Source organism: Aspergillus neoniger, assembly GCF_003184625.1.
Source record: "Aspergillus neoniger CBS 115656 unplaced genomic scaffold BO87scaffold_39, whole genome shotgun sequence".
Lineage (NCBI taxonomy): Eukaryota > Fungi > Ascomycota > Eurotiomycetes > Eurotiales > Aspergillaceae > Aspergillus > Aspergillus neoniger.
This window is the reverse complement of record NW_020291167.1, coordinates 170,385-184,642: the sequence shown is the minus strand read 5'-3', so window position 1 is coordinate 184,642 and position 14,258 is coordinate 170,385. Positions and strand designations below refer to the sequence as shown.

At 51.2% G+C, this 14,258-nt stretch overlaps 6 protein-coding genes across 6 annotated transcripts; 5 read left to right on the top strand and 1 right to left on the bottom strand.

The window, feature by feature from the left end:
* Positions 1–853: 853 nt before the first annotated feature.
* On the bottom strand, positions 854–1,710 carry BO87DRAFT_409969 (BTB/POZ domain-containing protein; the record flags this gene model as incomplete). Its single annotated transcript, XM_025626283.1, has 3 exons — positions 854–1,411; positions 1,481–1,607; positions 1,655–1,710. 3 exons carry the CDS (start codon positions 1,708–1,710, stop codon positions 854–856), a joined length of 741 nt encoding a protein of 246 aa, XP_025475678.1.
* A 1,058-nt stretch (positions 1,711–2,768) lies between these two features.
* BO87DRAFT_343273 (UbiD family decarboxylase) lies at positions 2,769–4,323 on the top strand (the record flags this gene model as incomplete). Its single annotated transcript, XM_025620774.1, has 2 exons — positions 2,769–3,737; positions 3,790–4,323. The coding sequence occupies 2 exons, from the start codon at positions 2,769–2,771 to the stop codon at positions 4,321–4,323; spliced, it is 1,503 nt and encodes a 500-aa protein (XP_025475677.1).
* Positions 4,324–4,972: 649 nt separating this feature from the next.
* On the top strand, positions 4,973–7,196 carry BO87DRAFT_429866 (uncharacterized protein; the record flags this gene model as incomplete). The annotated part of the gene is made up of 6 exons (XM_025627517.1): positions 4,973–5,559; positions 5,607–5,863; positions 5,914–6,145; positions 6,194–6,976; positions 7,036–7,109; positions 7,156–7,196. The coding sequence occupies 6 exons, from the start codon at positions 4,973–4,975 to the stop codon at positions 7,194–7,196; spliced, it is 1,974 nt and encodes a 657-aa protein (XP_025475676.1).
* Positions 7,197–7,358: 162 nt separating this feature from the next.
* BO87DRAFT_160167 (UbiX family flavin prenyltransferase) lies at positions 7,359–8,334 on the top strand. The gene has a single exon (XM_025618238.1). The coding sequence runs from the start codon at positions 7,521–7,523 to the stop codon at positions 8,202–8,204; it is 684 nt and encodes a 227-aa protein (XP_025475675.1). The 5' UTR covers positions 7,359–7,520; the 3' UTR covers positions 8,205–8,334.
* Positions 8,335–9,123: 789 nt separating this feature from the next.
* BO87DRAFT_367558 (extracellular lipase) lies at positions 9,124–10,803 on the top strand (the record flags this gene model as incomplete). Its single annotated transcript, XM_025621892.1, has 1 exon — positions 9,124–10,803. One exon carries the CDS (start codon positions 9,124–9,126, stop codon positions 10,801–10,803), a length of 1,680 nt encoding a protein of 559 aa, XP_025475674.1.
* A 449-nt stretch (positions 10,804–11,252) lies between these two features.
* BO87DRAFT_380030 (putative glucan 1,4-alpha-glucosidase) lies at positions 11,253–13,890 on the top strand. The gene is made up of 5 exons (XM_025624203.1): positions 11,253–11,704; positions 11,779–12,062; positions 12,118–12,214; positions 12,276–12,913; positions 12,972–13,890. The coding sequence occupies exons 1-5, from the start codon at positions 11,491–11,493 to the stop codon at positions 13,656–13,658; spliced, it is 1,920 nt and encodes a 639-aa protein (XP_025475673.1). The 5' UTR covers positions 11,253–11,490; the 3' UTR covers positions 13,659–13,890.
* Positions 13,891–14,258: the final 368 nt, after the last annotated feature.

The following is a 14,258-nucleotide window of genomic DNA, read 5'->3' as shown; positions in this document are numbered from 1 at the left end:
ATTGGCATTCCCCGTGATGCTTGAGCTAATGTTCATCTCTAAATGTTGTTTCTGCACTTGGGAGTAGATTCAGAGGGCTCTCCTGCTGTGATCAACGAGCGAATGTGAGACATGAAAGGAGAGAGCAGCTAGAGGGGCGGCTGAATAATATTGCAGATAAGTTGTCATAGCTAGCCATGAGAATAACCACATACTGTATAGAAGGTTTTGTCGGAAGATTCAGCTATAACAGTAGACAAGAGAGTTTATTGAAAAAGCAAACGCCATTCTGACGTTCGATGCAATCTATTATCTCTTCATCTCGGATCATTCAGCTTTATTCTTCCCCGACCTCGGAACCCCATCCGGATCAGGCCAAGGAAGTGCAGCCATCAACCCTGTGCGAACATATAAGCACTAAACCTTATGGCGACGGCGAGACAGTTTGTCGGTTGCCAATTATGTTCCTCGGCTTTGTCGTCATGTCATTAACCATATGCAACATTGTCCACGGCACTTCCCTGGAGTCGCCCAATACACACTTCAACGTTGGGAATGCATGATCTCAGCTGATTTATCTTCTGGGTCTTTGGGAAGCAGTTCTTGATCCATGGTCTTGCAAGGCCTGATTGAGATCCGTACGGGTTGCTAGGAATTAGAGTACGGGGCACATTGCGGAGGGATGTAGATACGGTTGCAGCCCGCGGTTACTGTCATCTGTCAGGGCTGGGATGATGCAATCTATAGGCAATATTCGGGTAGCTCGTTGATCTGCATGTCTTGCTTCGATACCAGAATCAGTTCGTTGTCTCCACCTATCCCTGTTCTTCATGACCCATGCAGGAAAGAAAATATGACCAACTTACCGCTTCGATTATTGTGTACATTCCGAGATGATGCCCATGAGGTACGCATTCTGAACCAGGCTGGCCTGGCACAGGTCAACCGTAAACTCAGGCATCTCTTGCAGATCTTCCTTGTCGAGATACGTTGAGGTCCCATCGATTAGCGTTGGCAGATCATTTAGGACGGTTTCAATGACGATGTCTCGAAGCCCGCGATCGGTCTCAATCGTCGAACAGTAGACCTCGTTTACAGTTGAACGGAAGAACAGTCTGTCTAAGTCACGCAGGAAGCACTCTTTGAAATGCTCTTTTGCCTTCTCTTTGAGATCGTGGATCTGAAAATATTCTCCTTGCTCATACATATGAACATGGAATTTCGAAAGCCCACCATTTTCCACGGATGACAAGGTAGTATACGGGAGGCTTCGAACAATCGGACTAGGGATGGGACTGGGATGACCAAATTCTACTGCGGGAGAGGTGGTCACGTCGCTCAGTCTGGTGTAAAACCCCTTATAGAGAAACTGCAGCGTCTTCTCGAGATAGATAGGCTCGAGATCCTCTATCACAATCTTTCCAGAAGACTCCTGAGTATGACGTGCATGTGTTACTTTGGTTCACATTCAATGTTAAATTGATATGTAGCAGTGACTTACTATGAAGCTCCTATTACACGCGCGAGAAAAGTAACCGGACTGAGGACACACGACGCATTTATGAGCCGGGAAGACAACATCTCCGCAAACGATGGACAAGTCGCTCCATGTGGAGTTTAGGAAGAGGCTGCTAAACGTTAGAAGCTGTTGATAAGGGACATAAAATATGCTTGCTCTGAGATGACCTTAGTCGGCCCCCGTGGCCTTGCATCCTCGCTTGAAGATGACATTTTGTAAAGGAAATTGCCGCTGATTGACGGATTTGCTTCCAGTGGTAGACAGATGTATGAGGAAGGGATGACAAAGAGTTGAGCACGGAATCGGATAAAAGCGAGGTAGTATCTTGAAAATGTAGAGTGGTCAGCTTTGGTTGTTGTGTTAGTAGATGACAGGCACGCGTGAATAGTCAATGAAGGCAACAGTATAAGTAGTACACAAAGAGACCGGATTGAGCTGGCCGAGTACCCCCATTCACATGACAAGGCAAGAATCAACCTCTTAGTCGTCTCCTGTACAAATACAGTTTCGGACAGATCGAACTGTTCTCCCTCCTACTTTATAGCAAGTTGTCTATTGGTCCCATGTTTACCCCAGCGATATTGACTTTTCGATTTCAATTTGCAGTGAGGGAATTTTGAATGACCAAGGCCGTTTCAATCAAGCAGTCTCTGAGCTTCTGCTTGAGCTCGGCGTGGAAACACACACGATTCATTATAACTTCACTTCTGCCATTTTTTTTTATAATTATCCGAAGAGCAGTGACATGCAGACGAAGCAAAAGTCTCACACATACTTCTATACGCATGTTACGAAACTAGGTATTATGTGCATGCAGTTGGAGATCTAAACCAGCCTGTGCTGCCCGGGAAAAGGTGATTCCGAATCCGACAGCAACACCCCTAATGCAGCCATACACACAGCTACAAGCAATTTGATCGACCACTACTCTCCTAAATCTTGCTTCCGGGTCGCATGATGCATCTTTTAAAACACTGTGGGGCACATTATTCAACGTTCATCAACTCGGTTGATCCGTACTGCCAATCCCTACAGGGAACATATCCACATGGCGAGATACCGAGTCCCGAGTCCCGAACCCGAATACCGAACCAAGTCTAGATGCGAAAGTTCCAGATTATGAGGCTACTGTCAGAGCTTTGAGGCAAGCCCGATTTAGCCGGCAAGTATCATCATGTCTGGCTATAAATGCCCTCGAATGGGAAGGCTCTTCTGTGAACAGTCCGTCCAACCCCTCTAAAACATCATCACACTAGTACCATCAATCAATATGTCTGCACAACCCGCTCATCTCTGTTTCCGCTCCTTCGTTGAGGCCCTCAAGGCCGACAACGACCTTGTGGAAATCGATACCCCCATCGACCCCAATCTCGAAGCTGCTGCTATCACCCGTCGAGTATGTGAGACCAACGACAAGGCTCCTCTCTTCAACAACCTCATTGGCATGAAGAATGGCCTCTTCCGTATACTTGGGGCTCCTGGCTCTCTCAGGAAGTCGTCTGCTGATCGTTACGGCCGCCTTGCTCGTCACCTAGCCCTCCCGCCTACGGCTTCAATGCGTGAGATTCTTGACAAGATGCTCTCCGCCAGCGAAATGCCTCCCATTCCTCCAACCATTGTTCCCACCGGGCCATGCAAGGAGAACAGCTTAAATGACTCAGAGTTCGACCTCACCGAACTCCCCGTTCCTCTTATTCACAAATCGGATGGTGGTAAATACATCCAAACCTATGGTATGCACATCGTGCAGTCTCCTGATGGAACCTGGACCAACTGGTCTATTGCCCGCGCGATGGTCCATGACAAGAACCATCTGACCGGCCTGGTTATTCCTCCTCAGCACATCTGGCAGATTCACCAGATGTGGAAGAAGGAGGGCCGGAGTGATGTTCCCTGGGCTTTGGCTTTTGGTGTCCCACCCGCGGCCATTATGGCCTCCAGCATGCCCATCCCCGATGGTGTTACCGAAGCTGGGTACGTGGGCGCTATGACGGGATCTTCCCTAGAGCTCGTCAAATGTGATACGAACGATCTATACGTCCCCGCTACCTCGGAAATCGTTCTCGAAGGTACTCTGTCTATCAGCGAGACTGGTCCAGAAGGACCTTTTGGTGAGATGCATGGTTACATCTTCCCTGGGGATACCCATCTTGGCGCCACATACAAGGTCAACCGGATCACCTATCGCAGCAACGCCATCATGCCGATGTCTTCTTGTGGCCGCTTGACGGATGAAACAGTAAGTTTAGTCCCCGTTGTGCCGTCCATAGCCAAGAACTAACACTGTCTAGCACACCATGATCGGCTCTCTGGCTGCGGCGGAGATCCGTAAGCTCTGCCAGCATAATGACCTTCCCATCACTGATGCCTTCGCTCCTTTCGAGTCACAAGTCACCTGGGTTGCTCTGCGGGTTGATACTGAGAAGCTACGCGCGATGAAGACAACATCTGAGGAATTCCGCAAGAGAGTGGGAGATGTTGTCTTCAACCACAAGGCCGGATACACTATTCATCGCCTGGTTTTGGTCGGTGACGACATTGATGTCTATGAAGGAAAGGATGTACTCTGGGCATTCTCCACCCGCTGCCGTCCTGGAATGGATGAGACTTTGTTTGAGGACGTTCGTGGATTCCCCTTGATTCCGTACATGGGACACGGAAATGGGCCCGCCCACCGAGGCGGAAAGATTGTGTCCGATGCTCTCATGCCAACTGAATACACCACTGGTCGCAACTGGGAGGCTGCTGACTTCAACCAATCTTATCCGGAGGACCTGAAACAGAAGATTTTGGACAACTGGACCACGATGGGTTTTAGCAACTAACCGTATTTGTCTTGATACCATTTTGAATTGATCTGGCAGGTACATAGACATAGAGCACATAGAGCATAGATTTATTTACTTTCCTTTCTCATTCATTATAGCATCCCCACTACTGCTCGTAAGCGGATAGAGAGTTGACATAACATCTAATCATAATCAAAACCTATGAATAATCATAAGCGACGAATTTTAGTGGGTGGAACTACTAGAGGTAAATCATTCTACACTAAATAACACTTGTGGGCTAGTGCATCACTACTAATAGTACTATCTATCATCTCCCGCGTCGGCTACGTCTCCAAATATATATATTAGATCGCCATCTTTTGAATGCCAGCGTGCAAAAGATCTTTCACCCCACAGTCTTACGGTCTTGAGTTCGTGCGTAGTAGGCCATCCCCTGTCCGATAGTTTGTTTTCCATCCACATTACCATTCTAATTGAGTTTGTACTTCGAATTGGCTTTCATTTATACCAATTGCTGACTCATCTCGGAACCGAGGTGCCGATCAGATCCGCCACTTCGACGCTTTGCACGACCACCGCGACTATATCGACAAATACCCCGGAGAAAGAAGCAATATAATTCCGCAAAATCCTTCTCGGAAAATATGCACTCTTGAGGTGCCGACACAGCGGTAGTAGAATTATGGGCACTCCGATAAATCGTGAAGAGATCGACCGCGTGCTGCGACAGAAACGCAATCAGCGCGAGGCTCGAGCGTGTTATCCTTGCCGCCAGCGCAAGGTGAAATGCGACAGCACTCAGCCCTGTCGAACATGCCGTCGACGGGGCCATCCCCAAATATGTGTGTATGATCAAGATTTCTCTGGGTCTAAAAAGTCCCGTAATACCAGCCAAAGACGTTCCTCGGCTGCTCCTCGCGGACCAAATCAGACATCAGTCGCTGAACAGGGACTCGATGCCGAGCCACAAACTCTGCCCTCAACACGCAGTTTACCAGAGGTTCAGACGGAGACAAGGCAGTACTATAATACTCGTATCCCATCTTCCGATGGTCCCGATAATGACATTGTCTACTCGGGCGACAACTCGGTATTATCTTATTTGCGTAATCGCACGCAAGATACCAATGGCTCCATGACCCGTGAGGTGGGCTCTGTTCTAGGCCTGCAAAATACTTACGGTAGCTATCCATTTATGGACTTCCGAACGCCTCAGGACCGGTGGAGGGAGCTTCTACGAATCATCCCACAGCGAACGGAACTCTTGAAGTAAGCACACCTTGTTGTTGATCACAGCAGCCACTAACAGAGGGCAGGTTCTTTCATTTCTATAGAATATCAGCCCACCCTTTCAACCCTATTATACTTGACATTGAGAGATTCGAGCAGGATGTGTGTTCATACCTCAATGCTCTTGCAGCAGGAGAGCTGCAGAACACTTCACAGATTTGTGAACGTTGGGCCACTGATCGGTCTGTCGGGATGATTAGCCTGCTACTTGCGGCCTTGGCGTCTGGTGCGCATTATTCCGACCTGGATTACATGCAAAGAACCGAGCTATACCAGGACTTCGGTACGTCACATAGAATGATTGTTTATGCATGTTGAACTAACAAAGATAAGCCAAACGATCCTTTCAAGCTCTTCGACTAGCCAACTTTCTCTTCCGTCCGACGATGGACATCATACAAGCACTCTTGATTATAGGGAACACTCTGCAAAACAATGGCCAGTCTGATGCAGCATGGGCTTTGTTAGGGACAACAGTCCGTCTTGCACAGACATTGGGTCTTCACACCGAAAAGAGTGTAGCACACCTACCGGACCATGTCAAATACAAAGCACGAAAGCTATGGTACATAAGCAATGCTACAGATAGCGATCCAAGCTGACGCGGTTACAGGTACACTGTTGTTTGGCAAGATTGCTTGCTCTGTTTATGTTACGACAGGCCTCGTGTAGTCTCCATGACTGGGTGGGCTCCAGATTATTCGATTCTCTCCAGCAACGAACTTTCTTTTACGGAAGCCATGTATTTTCTATGCCAAATTGCTTTGAACATGATCACAACAGATGGTCCCGAAATACCGGAAAATGCGCGACAGCTTGACATTTTGGCCACGATTGATAGCCTCAACCAACGCACTCAGCCACATTTACGTGACCGCCAGGAATGCAAAAGCCTCCAACACAACTTGGAGCACCTGGCTTTGCGAATGCACATGTCTCTAGCCATTTCCGTCTTGACACGTCCAGCGCTGAAGCGCATTGTTATGCAAGACGCGTCCTATGATATTTTGCGCACCCGCGCCAAAATGAGCCTGATCGACGCTTCTAGGGCCTTTTTGGATTTTCAGGCTCTTAGTGCTGTCCCCCTCCGAACCTGGTCAATGGTGCACACAGTTCTTAGTTCCACTTTACTTCTCTGCATTTGGGAGGAGACCCGAAGTGATCCCGAGTGCCGTGATTTACAGCAAAAGGTGATTGAGGTCTTCTCTGCCGCAGGTTCAGTGGGTACAGTGGAGAACACAACATCGGAGAACGGGCAATGGCTATCGGAACGGCATATACGGGCGTTAATCACTCTGCGCAATGCGGTTCGAACGGCAGTTGAACGTGAAAAGGGGGAAGCAAATGTTGGGACAGAACGCGCGGAACAGCCCCAGCCATTTTTTCCTGTCTATGGGTATGTGCGCCCACTTTTGTCTGATATGTGGAGCTGTGTGGTGGGTGCTGATTTTGCAGTATGCCGAACGGGATCCCGGACGACTTCGGTCAAGACTTCTCACCAGCCAGCTATCTTGACTCTATCATGAATGGTATGCCGAGATTGCCGAGTATCATTGACCGAGCTAACTGTCGTAGTACCCATGTTTGACTTATCCAAAGAGCTGGGTTTTCTTTGAGCTATCCATGACGTTATGCCGCCCCTCGGGAACGGCCCCTCGGTGGCTCGGAGATCTCGGACTCAATGGCAAAACAGGGCGACACCGAGATTGACCGTAAGGCAGGAAAGGGTTCGAAGAAATCGAACCCACCAAAAAAGCTTTCATCTCGATGATTTACTGTAGCTACCTGGTTGCCACTGGGCTATATATATATACTTGACAGCTCAACTTCCTGACAGCTATCATTGCAGTCCATCCAATCAGACAAATCACCCTACGACGGGAACATTCAATCTACGCAATTGTGCCTACTACAACACTATATACTCCGCATCAACACATATGTTCAACGCACTTCTGTCCGGTACTACTACCCCAAACTCCGGTCGTGCATCTCCTCCCACCAGCGAAATGCCCATCGATAATGATCACGTGGCCGTTGCCCGTCCAGCGCCCCGTCGCCGCCGCATTGTAGTGGCCATGACGGGTGCTACCGGAGCCATGCTCGGCATCAAAGTCCTAATTGCCCTGCGCCGTCTCAACGTGGAGACGCATCTGGTGATGAGCAAGTGGGCGGAGGCTACGATCAAATACGAGACCGACTACCATCCCTCAAACGTGAAAGCGCTGGCCGACTACGTACACAACATCAATGACATGGCTGCCCCAGTGTCCAGCGGCTCATTCCGCGCAGACGGGATGATTGTGGTACCGTGCAGCATGAAAACATTGGCTGCTATCCACTCGGGCTTCTGCGACGATCTCATCTCAAGGACAGCAGATGTGATGCTCAAGGAGCGCAGGCGATTGGTGCTAGTAGCGCGGGAGACGCCATTAAGCGAGATCCATCTGCGAAACATGTTGGAGGTTACACGAGCTGGGGCAGTCATCTTCCCCCCCGTGCCTGCATTCTATATCAAGGCCGCAAGTATCGAGGACCTCATTGACCAGAGTGTTGGACGGATGTTGGATTTATTTGACCTCGACACGGGGGATTTCGAGCGTTGGAATGGATGGGAGAAATAAAAATTTCGTTGGGACTGAATTTTGGCGGGCTTGTCTTGTATAAAATTAAAGGGGCGTTGACTGGATTTTGGTACTTGGGGGATTTATTCTTAGCTTTGACTGTACATAGTTTGGGTGCGGTTTGATAGCCGACGATCGGCCGACCCACGAACCGGATTTGCATATGATTCCTTTTTCCTTCATTTTTTGGTCGGAGTTCCGAACCGCTTTCCAAACCCCAACACAACCACAAGCACGTTGTGTTTGCTACATTGAGTTCCTCAATATTGCTGAACTATGCAAGCAGCCCAACTGAGTTGTACCACCAGGCATGCGAATCGGAGGATTCGACAAAGCGGGTGAAATGTCCGAGTTGGCGAACCAAAGCGCAACGGTCGAGGCTCCTTTCCCCGCAGAGGCAGCCATTCTGCAGCCTTCGAACTGCGGGGGAAGCGGCATTTGATCAACTCAATCCTCATGAAGTGACCAACAGGATGCTAGCAATGTTGGCTTAATATAATCTCACTGATCTGCTGATACGGTTCCCCCCCTTGTACCAGCCTCGGTTTGCGCATGAGAACGGGTTCGACCGTTCCTGGGCCACCCGGTTGGCGTGATATTCTCCGCCCACGCTGCCTTTCCCCCATGATGGAGAACCTTTGGATCAGCAATCGTCAGGCCAGCTGGCTAGGGGAATAGGGGCTTTCGCTGTCTTGATGCCTAAAATGCAGGTCTCATAACTGGATCCACAGCCGAGGAGGCACATGGAGATGTCGAAAACCCTTTGGGAGCTGGTTTTTCGGTTCTCGGACTATGCTCCAAGACATAGATGGATTTCCGGCACTTAAAACGAAGGTGGGAAAATGGAAAACTGTATATAGGGTTCCTCGTAGCCCGATCGGAGAGCCTGTGACCCATAGCGGTACAGATCATGGCCGTCATGAAGGCCCTTCTTTGGCTCTCCCTTCCCCTCGCCGTCTGGGCCACCCCAGTCCAACGGGATGCAGCTCCTACTGTCACTATTGCGCATCCTTCGGCCACCATCATTGGCAAGTCGGGCGATGTTGAGAGCTTCAACAATATCCCCTTCGCGCAGGCCCCCACAGGCTCGCTGCGTCTGAAGCCTCCACAGCCTTTGGAGACCGCCCTTGGTACCGTTCAAGCAACCGGTGCCTCGCAGTCTTGTCCGCAGATGTACTTCACCACGGATGAGAGCGAATTCCCGACATCGATCATTGGCCTCCTTGCGGATCTCCCTTTGGTACAGTCGGCTACCAATGCCCTCGAGGATTGTCTGAACATTGACATTCGGCGCCCAGCCGGGACCACTGCGGACGCGAAGCTGCCCGTGCTGGTCTGGATCTTTGGTGGAGGCTTTGAACTTGGTTCAAAGGCCATGTATGACGGTACAACGATGGTTTCATCGTCGATAGACAAGAACATGCCTATCGTGTTTGTAGCGATGAACTATCGCGTAGGGGGGTTCGGGTTTCTGCCCGGAAAGGAGATTCTGGAGGACGGGTCCGCCAACTTAGGTCTACTTGACCAACGCCTTGCCCTACAGTGGGTGGCCGACAACATCGAGGCCTTTGGTGGAGACCCGGGCAAGGTGACAATCTGGGGAGAATCAGCAGGGGCTATTTCTGTCTTTGATCAGATGATTTTGTACGACGGAAACATCACTTACAAGGACAAGCCCTTGTTCCGGGGAGCCATCATGGACTCCGGTAGTGTTGTTCCCGCAGACCCCGTCGACGGGGTCAAGGGACAGCAAGTATATGATGCCGTTGTGGACTCTGCAGGCTGTTCCTCTTCCAACGACACCCTGGCTTGTCTGCGTGAGCTAGACTACACCGACTATCTCAATGCGGCAAACTCCGTGCCGGGAATCATAGGCTACCACTCCGTGGCGCTATCATATGTGCCTCGACCAGACGGGACGGCATTGTCGGCGTCACCAGACGTATTGGGCAAAGCAGGGAAGTATGCCCGGGTCCCATTCATCGTGGGCGACCAAGAAGATGAGGGGACCTTGTTCGCCTTGTTTCAGTCCAATATTACGACGATCGACGAGGTAGTCGACTATCTGGGCTCCTACTTCTTCTATGACGCTAGCCAGGAGCAGCTTGAAGAATTCGTGGCCCTGTACCCAGACACCACCACATATGGGTCTCCCTTCAGGACGGGCACGGCCAACAACTGGTATCCGCAATTTAAGCGATTGGCCGCCATCCTCGGCGACTTGGTCTTCACCATTACCCGGCGGGCATTCCTCTCATATGCAGAGGAGCTCTCTCCTGACCTCCCGAAATGGTCGTACCTGGCGACCTATGACTATGGCACGCCAATTCTGGGGACCTTCCATGGAAGTGACCTGCTGCAGGTGTTCTATGGGATCAAGCCCAACTATGCAGCGAGTTCCAGCCACACGTATTATCTGAGTTTTGTGTATACGCTGGATCCGAACTCCAATCGGGGGGAGTACATGGAGTGGCCCCAGTGGAAGGAATCACGACAGTTGATGAATTTCGGAGCGAACAGCGCCAGTCTCCTTACGGATGATTTCCGCAACGGGACATATGAGTTCATCCTGCAGAATACCGCGGCGTTCCACATCTGATGCCATTGGCGGAGGGGTCCGGAGGGTCAGGGACCTAGCCTTATGAGAGTAATGATGGAAGTGTCTGGCCTCGGCAAAGGGATATATAGGGTCATAATAAGTAGTACTAGTTATATTAATGGAAGGGTATATACCACGCGTTGGACCTTGGGACCTGCATTATAGCTTCCCGTTAGGTATAATTACCATTGTTATAGCAGCCAATCAAGCCACCACGCTCGACCGGGGACGGCGAATCCCCGGGAATTGAAATAAATTGCAATTCAGGTCAGTGAGGCCAGCGATTGGACACATCTCCAAGGCACAGGGCCATTCTGCAGTGCCGGTGGATTCAGTGCAATTTCCCCCGGGCCGGCCCGACACCGCGATAGGCTGGTTCTTCCACGCCACCGGAGATTCGTCGTTCTGGGGCCTCGTCCGTTCACAAGCTGAAGAGCTGAAGTGGCGAGATGACTCTGCAGGAATTCCAAGCTAGATGCTAAGCGAAGTTGCATTGCAATATGTGTTGAGTGTTGATGCATGTGCTTCTTCCTTCAGCTTCCCCTCCTCGTGCAGATGTTGGTTTGGCTATAAATTGAAGTGGTCGGTCAGGGGTCAGTGAGGGGTTGAAAGTAGCTTCCTCCCCCTCAAGACGCGACAACTGAGTGACTGAGCTTCATTCTCAACATCGTTACTCCCCCGCCCGCAATGTCGTTCCGATCTCTTCTCGCCCTGAGTGGCCTTGTCTGCTCGGGGTTGGCAAGTGTTATTTCCAAGCGCGCGACCTTGGATTCGTGGTTGAGCAACGAAGCGACCGTGGCTCGTACTGCGATCCTGAATAACATCGGGGCGGACGGTGCTTGGGTGTCGGGCGCGGACTCGGGCATTGTCGTTGCTAGTCCCAGCACCGATAACCCGGACTGTATGTTTTGAGCTTGGATAATGAATGTGTCTTGGTTGATTGATGCTGACTGGCGTGTCTTCTTATTCTTGTAGACTTCTACACCTGGACTCGCGACTCTGGTCTCGTCATCAAGACCCTCGTCGATCTCTTCCGCAATGGAGATACTGATCTCCTTTCCACCATTGAGAACTACATCTCCTCTCAGGCAATTGTTCAGGGTATCAGTAACCCCTCTGGTGATCTGTCCAGCGGTGGTCTTGGTGAGCCCAAGTTCAATGTCGATGAGACTGCCTACACCGGGTCTTGGGGACGGCCGCAGCGTGATGGTCCTGCCCTGAGAGCAACTGCTATGATCGGCTTCGGGCAGTGGCTGCTTGTATGTTCTCCACCCCCTTGCGTCTGATCTGCAACATATGTAGCTGACTGGTCAGGACAATGGCTACACCAGCGCTGCAACGGAGATTGTTTGGCCCCTCGTTAGGAATGACCTGTCGTATGTGGCTCAGTACTGGAACCAGACGGGATATGGTGTGTTTGACTGATCGGTGTTCAAGGGTGTTTGTGCATCGGAGCTAACTCGCGGTCGCAGATCTCTGGGAAGAAGTTAATGGCTCGTCCTTCTTCACTATTGCTGTGCAGCACCGCGCCCTCGTCGAAGGTAGTGCCTTCGCGACGGCCGTCGGCTCGTCCTGCTCCTGGTGTGATTCGCAGGCACCTCAGATTCTCTGCTACCTGCAGTCCTTCTGGACCGGCAGCTACATCCTGGCCAACTTTGATAGCAGCCGTTCCGGCAAGGACACCAACACCCTCCTGGGAAGCATCCACACCTTTGATCCTGAGGCTGGGTGCGACGACTCCACCTTCCAGCCCTGCTCCCCGCGTGCGCTCGCCAACCATAAGGAGGTTGTAGACTCTTTCCGCTCGATCTATACTCTCAACGATGGTCTCAGTGACAGTGAGGCGGTTGCCGTCGGTCGGTACCCCGAGGACAGCTACTACAACGGCAACCCGTGGTTCCTGTGCACCTTGGCTGCCGCGGAGCAGCTGTACGATGCTCTGTACCAGTGGGACAAGCAGGGGTCGTTGGAGATCACAGACGTGTCGCTTGACTTCTTCCAGGCTCTGTACAGTGATGCTACCACTGGCACGTACTCTTCGTCCAGCTCAACCTATAGCAGCATTGTGGATGCCGTAAAGACTTTCGCTGATGGTTTCGTTTCTATTGTGGTAAGTCTACGCTAGATGTGCGCTCATATTTACAGAGGGTGCGTACTAACAGGATTAGGAAACTCACGCCGCAAGCAACGGCTCTCTGTCCGAGCAATACGACAAGTCTGATGGCGACGAGCTTTCTGCTCGCGACCTGACCTGGTCTTACGCTGCTCTGCTGACCGCCAACAACCGTCGTAACTCTGTCATGCCTCCTTCTTGGGGCGAGACCTCTGCCAGCAGCGTGCCCGGCACCTGTGCGGCTACCTCTGCCTCTGGTACCTACAGTAGTGTGACTGTCACCTCGTGGCCGAGCATCGTGGCTACTGGTGGCACCACTACGACGGCTACCACCACCGGATCGGGCGGCGTGACCTCGACCAGTAAGACCACCACAACTGCTAGTAAGACCAGCACCACTACGTCCTCGACCTCCTGCACGACTCCCACCGCCGTAGCTGTGACATTTGATCTGACGGCGACCACAACCTACGGCGAGAACATCTACCTGGTCGGGTCGATCTCTCAGCTCGGTGACTGGGACACTAGCGACGGCATAGCTCTGAGCGCTGACAAGTACACTTCCAGCAACCCGCTCTGGTATGTAACCGTGACTCTGCCGGCTGGTGAGTCGTTTGAGTACAAGTTCATCCGCATTGAGAGCGATGACTCCGTGGAGTGGGAGAGCGACCCGAACCGGGAATACACGGTTCCTCAGGCGTGCGGAGAGTCGACCGCGACGGTGACCGACACCTGGCGGTAGACAATTTATTCCTATTGATATGAAGGATGAGCATGAGGGTAATTGGTCATATAATCATGTATGTAGTGGATGTGCATAAGAGCAACGAAATGGAAGCCCCGATCATGTGATTGCATTGCGACCGACGGAATTGAGGATATGCGGAGATACGGACAGTGCCAACGCCATTGTCTTCACTTAAGGGACCAGACAGTCCCTGATTAACTCTTGCACCTAACATTAGGCAATTGACATGACTGTCTTCTCTTTTCGCTCTATTGATATCACTGTCCCTCAAAGCATAGCCATGAGCTCATCTTAGATCCAAGCACGTAATTCCATAGCCGAGGTCCACAGTGGAGCAACAGCAGCATCCATCATTGCTTTCCCCCAGGGGCCTCTTAGCGACTAAACCTGGAGTATGTCTCAACCAGCCAATGAATCGTCTTCGCTTCAATGTCCTTGACACTTCCAAGAGGGTCCCCATCCATCAATGCCAATTCAGAATATAGCCGAGATGCATGGTGGAGTCCAAAGTAGACAGTATTGCCGGAATGACGGGGCCAGTTGGCCCGGAGGTCATTGGCCGGCTGTGATGCCATCTGCCACTAAATCCGATCA

Bases quoted from the DNA above. Each gene is read 5' to 3' on its own strand.
- BO87DRAFT_160167 (XM_025618238.1), top strand. From the start codon at position 7,521: ATGTTCAACGCACTTCTGTCCGGTACTACTACCCCAAACTCCGGTCGT.
- BO87DRAFT_380030 (XM_025624203.1), top strand. From the start codon at position 11,491: ATGTCGTTCCGATCTCTTCTCGCCCTGAGTGGCCTTGTCTGCTCGGGG. The intron at 11,705-11,778 runs GTATGTTTTGAG...TTATTCTTGTAG, and splicing joins CAGCACCGATAACCCGGACT to ACTTCTACACCTGGACTCGC. The intron at 12,063-12,117 runs GTATGTTCTCCA...CTGACTGGTCAG, and splicing joins GCTTCGGGCAGTGGCTGCTT to GACAATGGCTACACCAGCGC.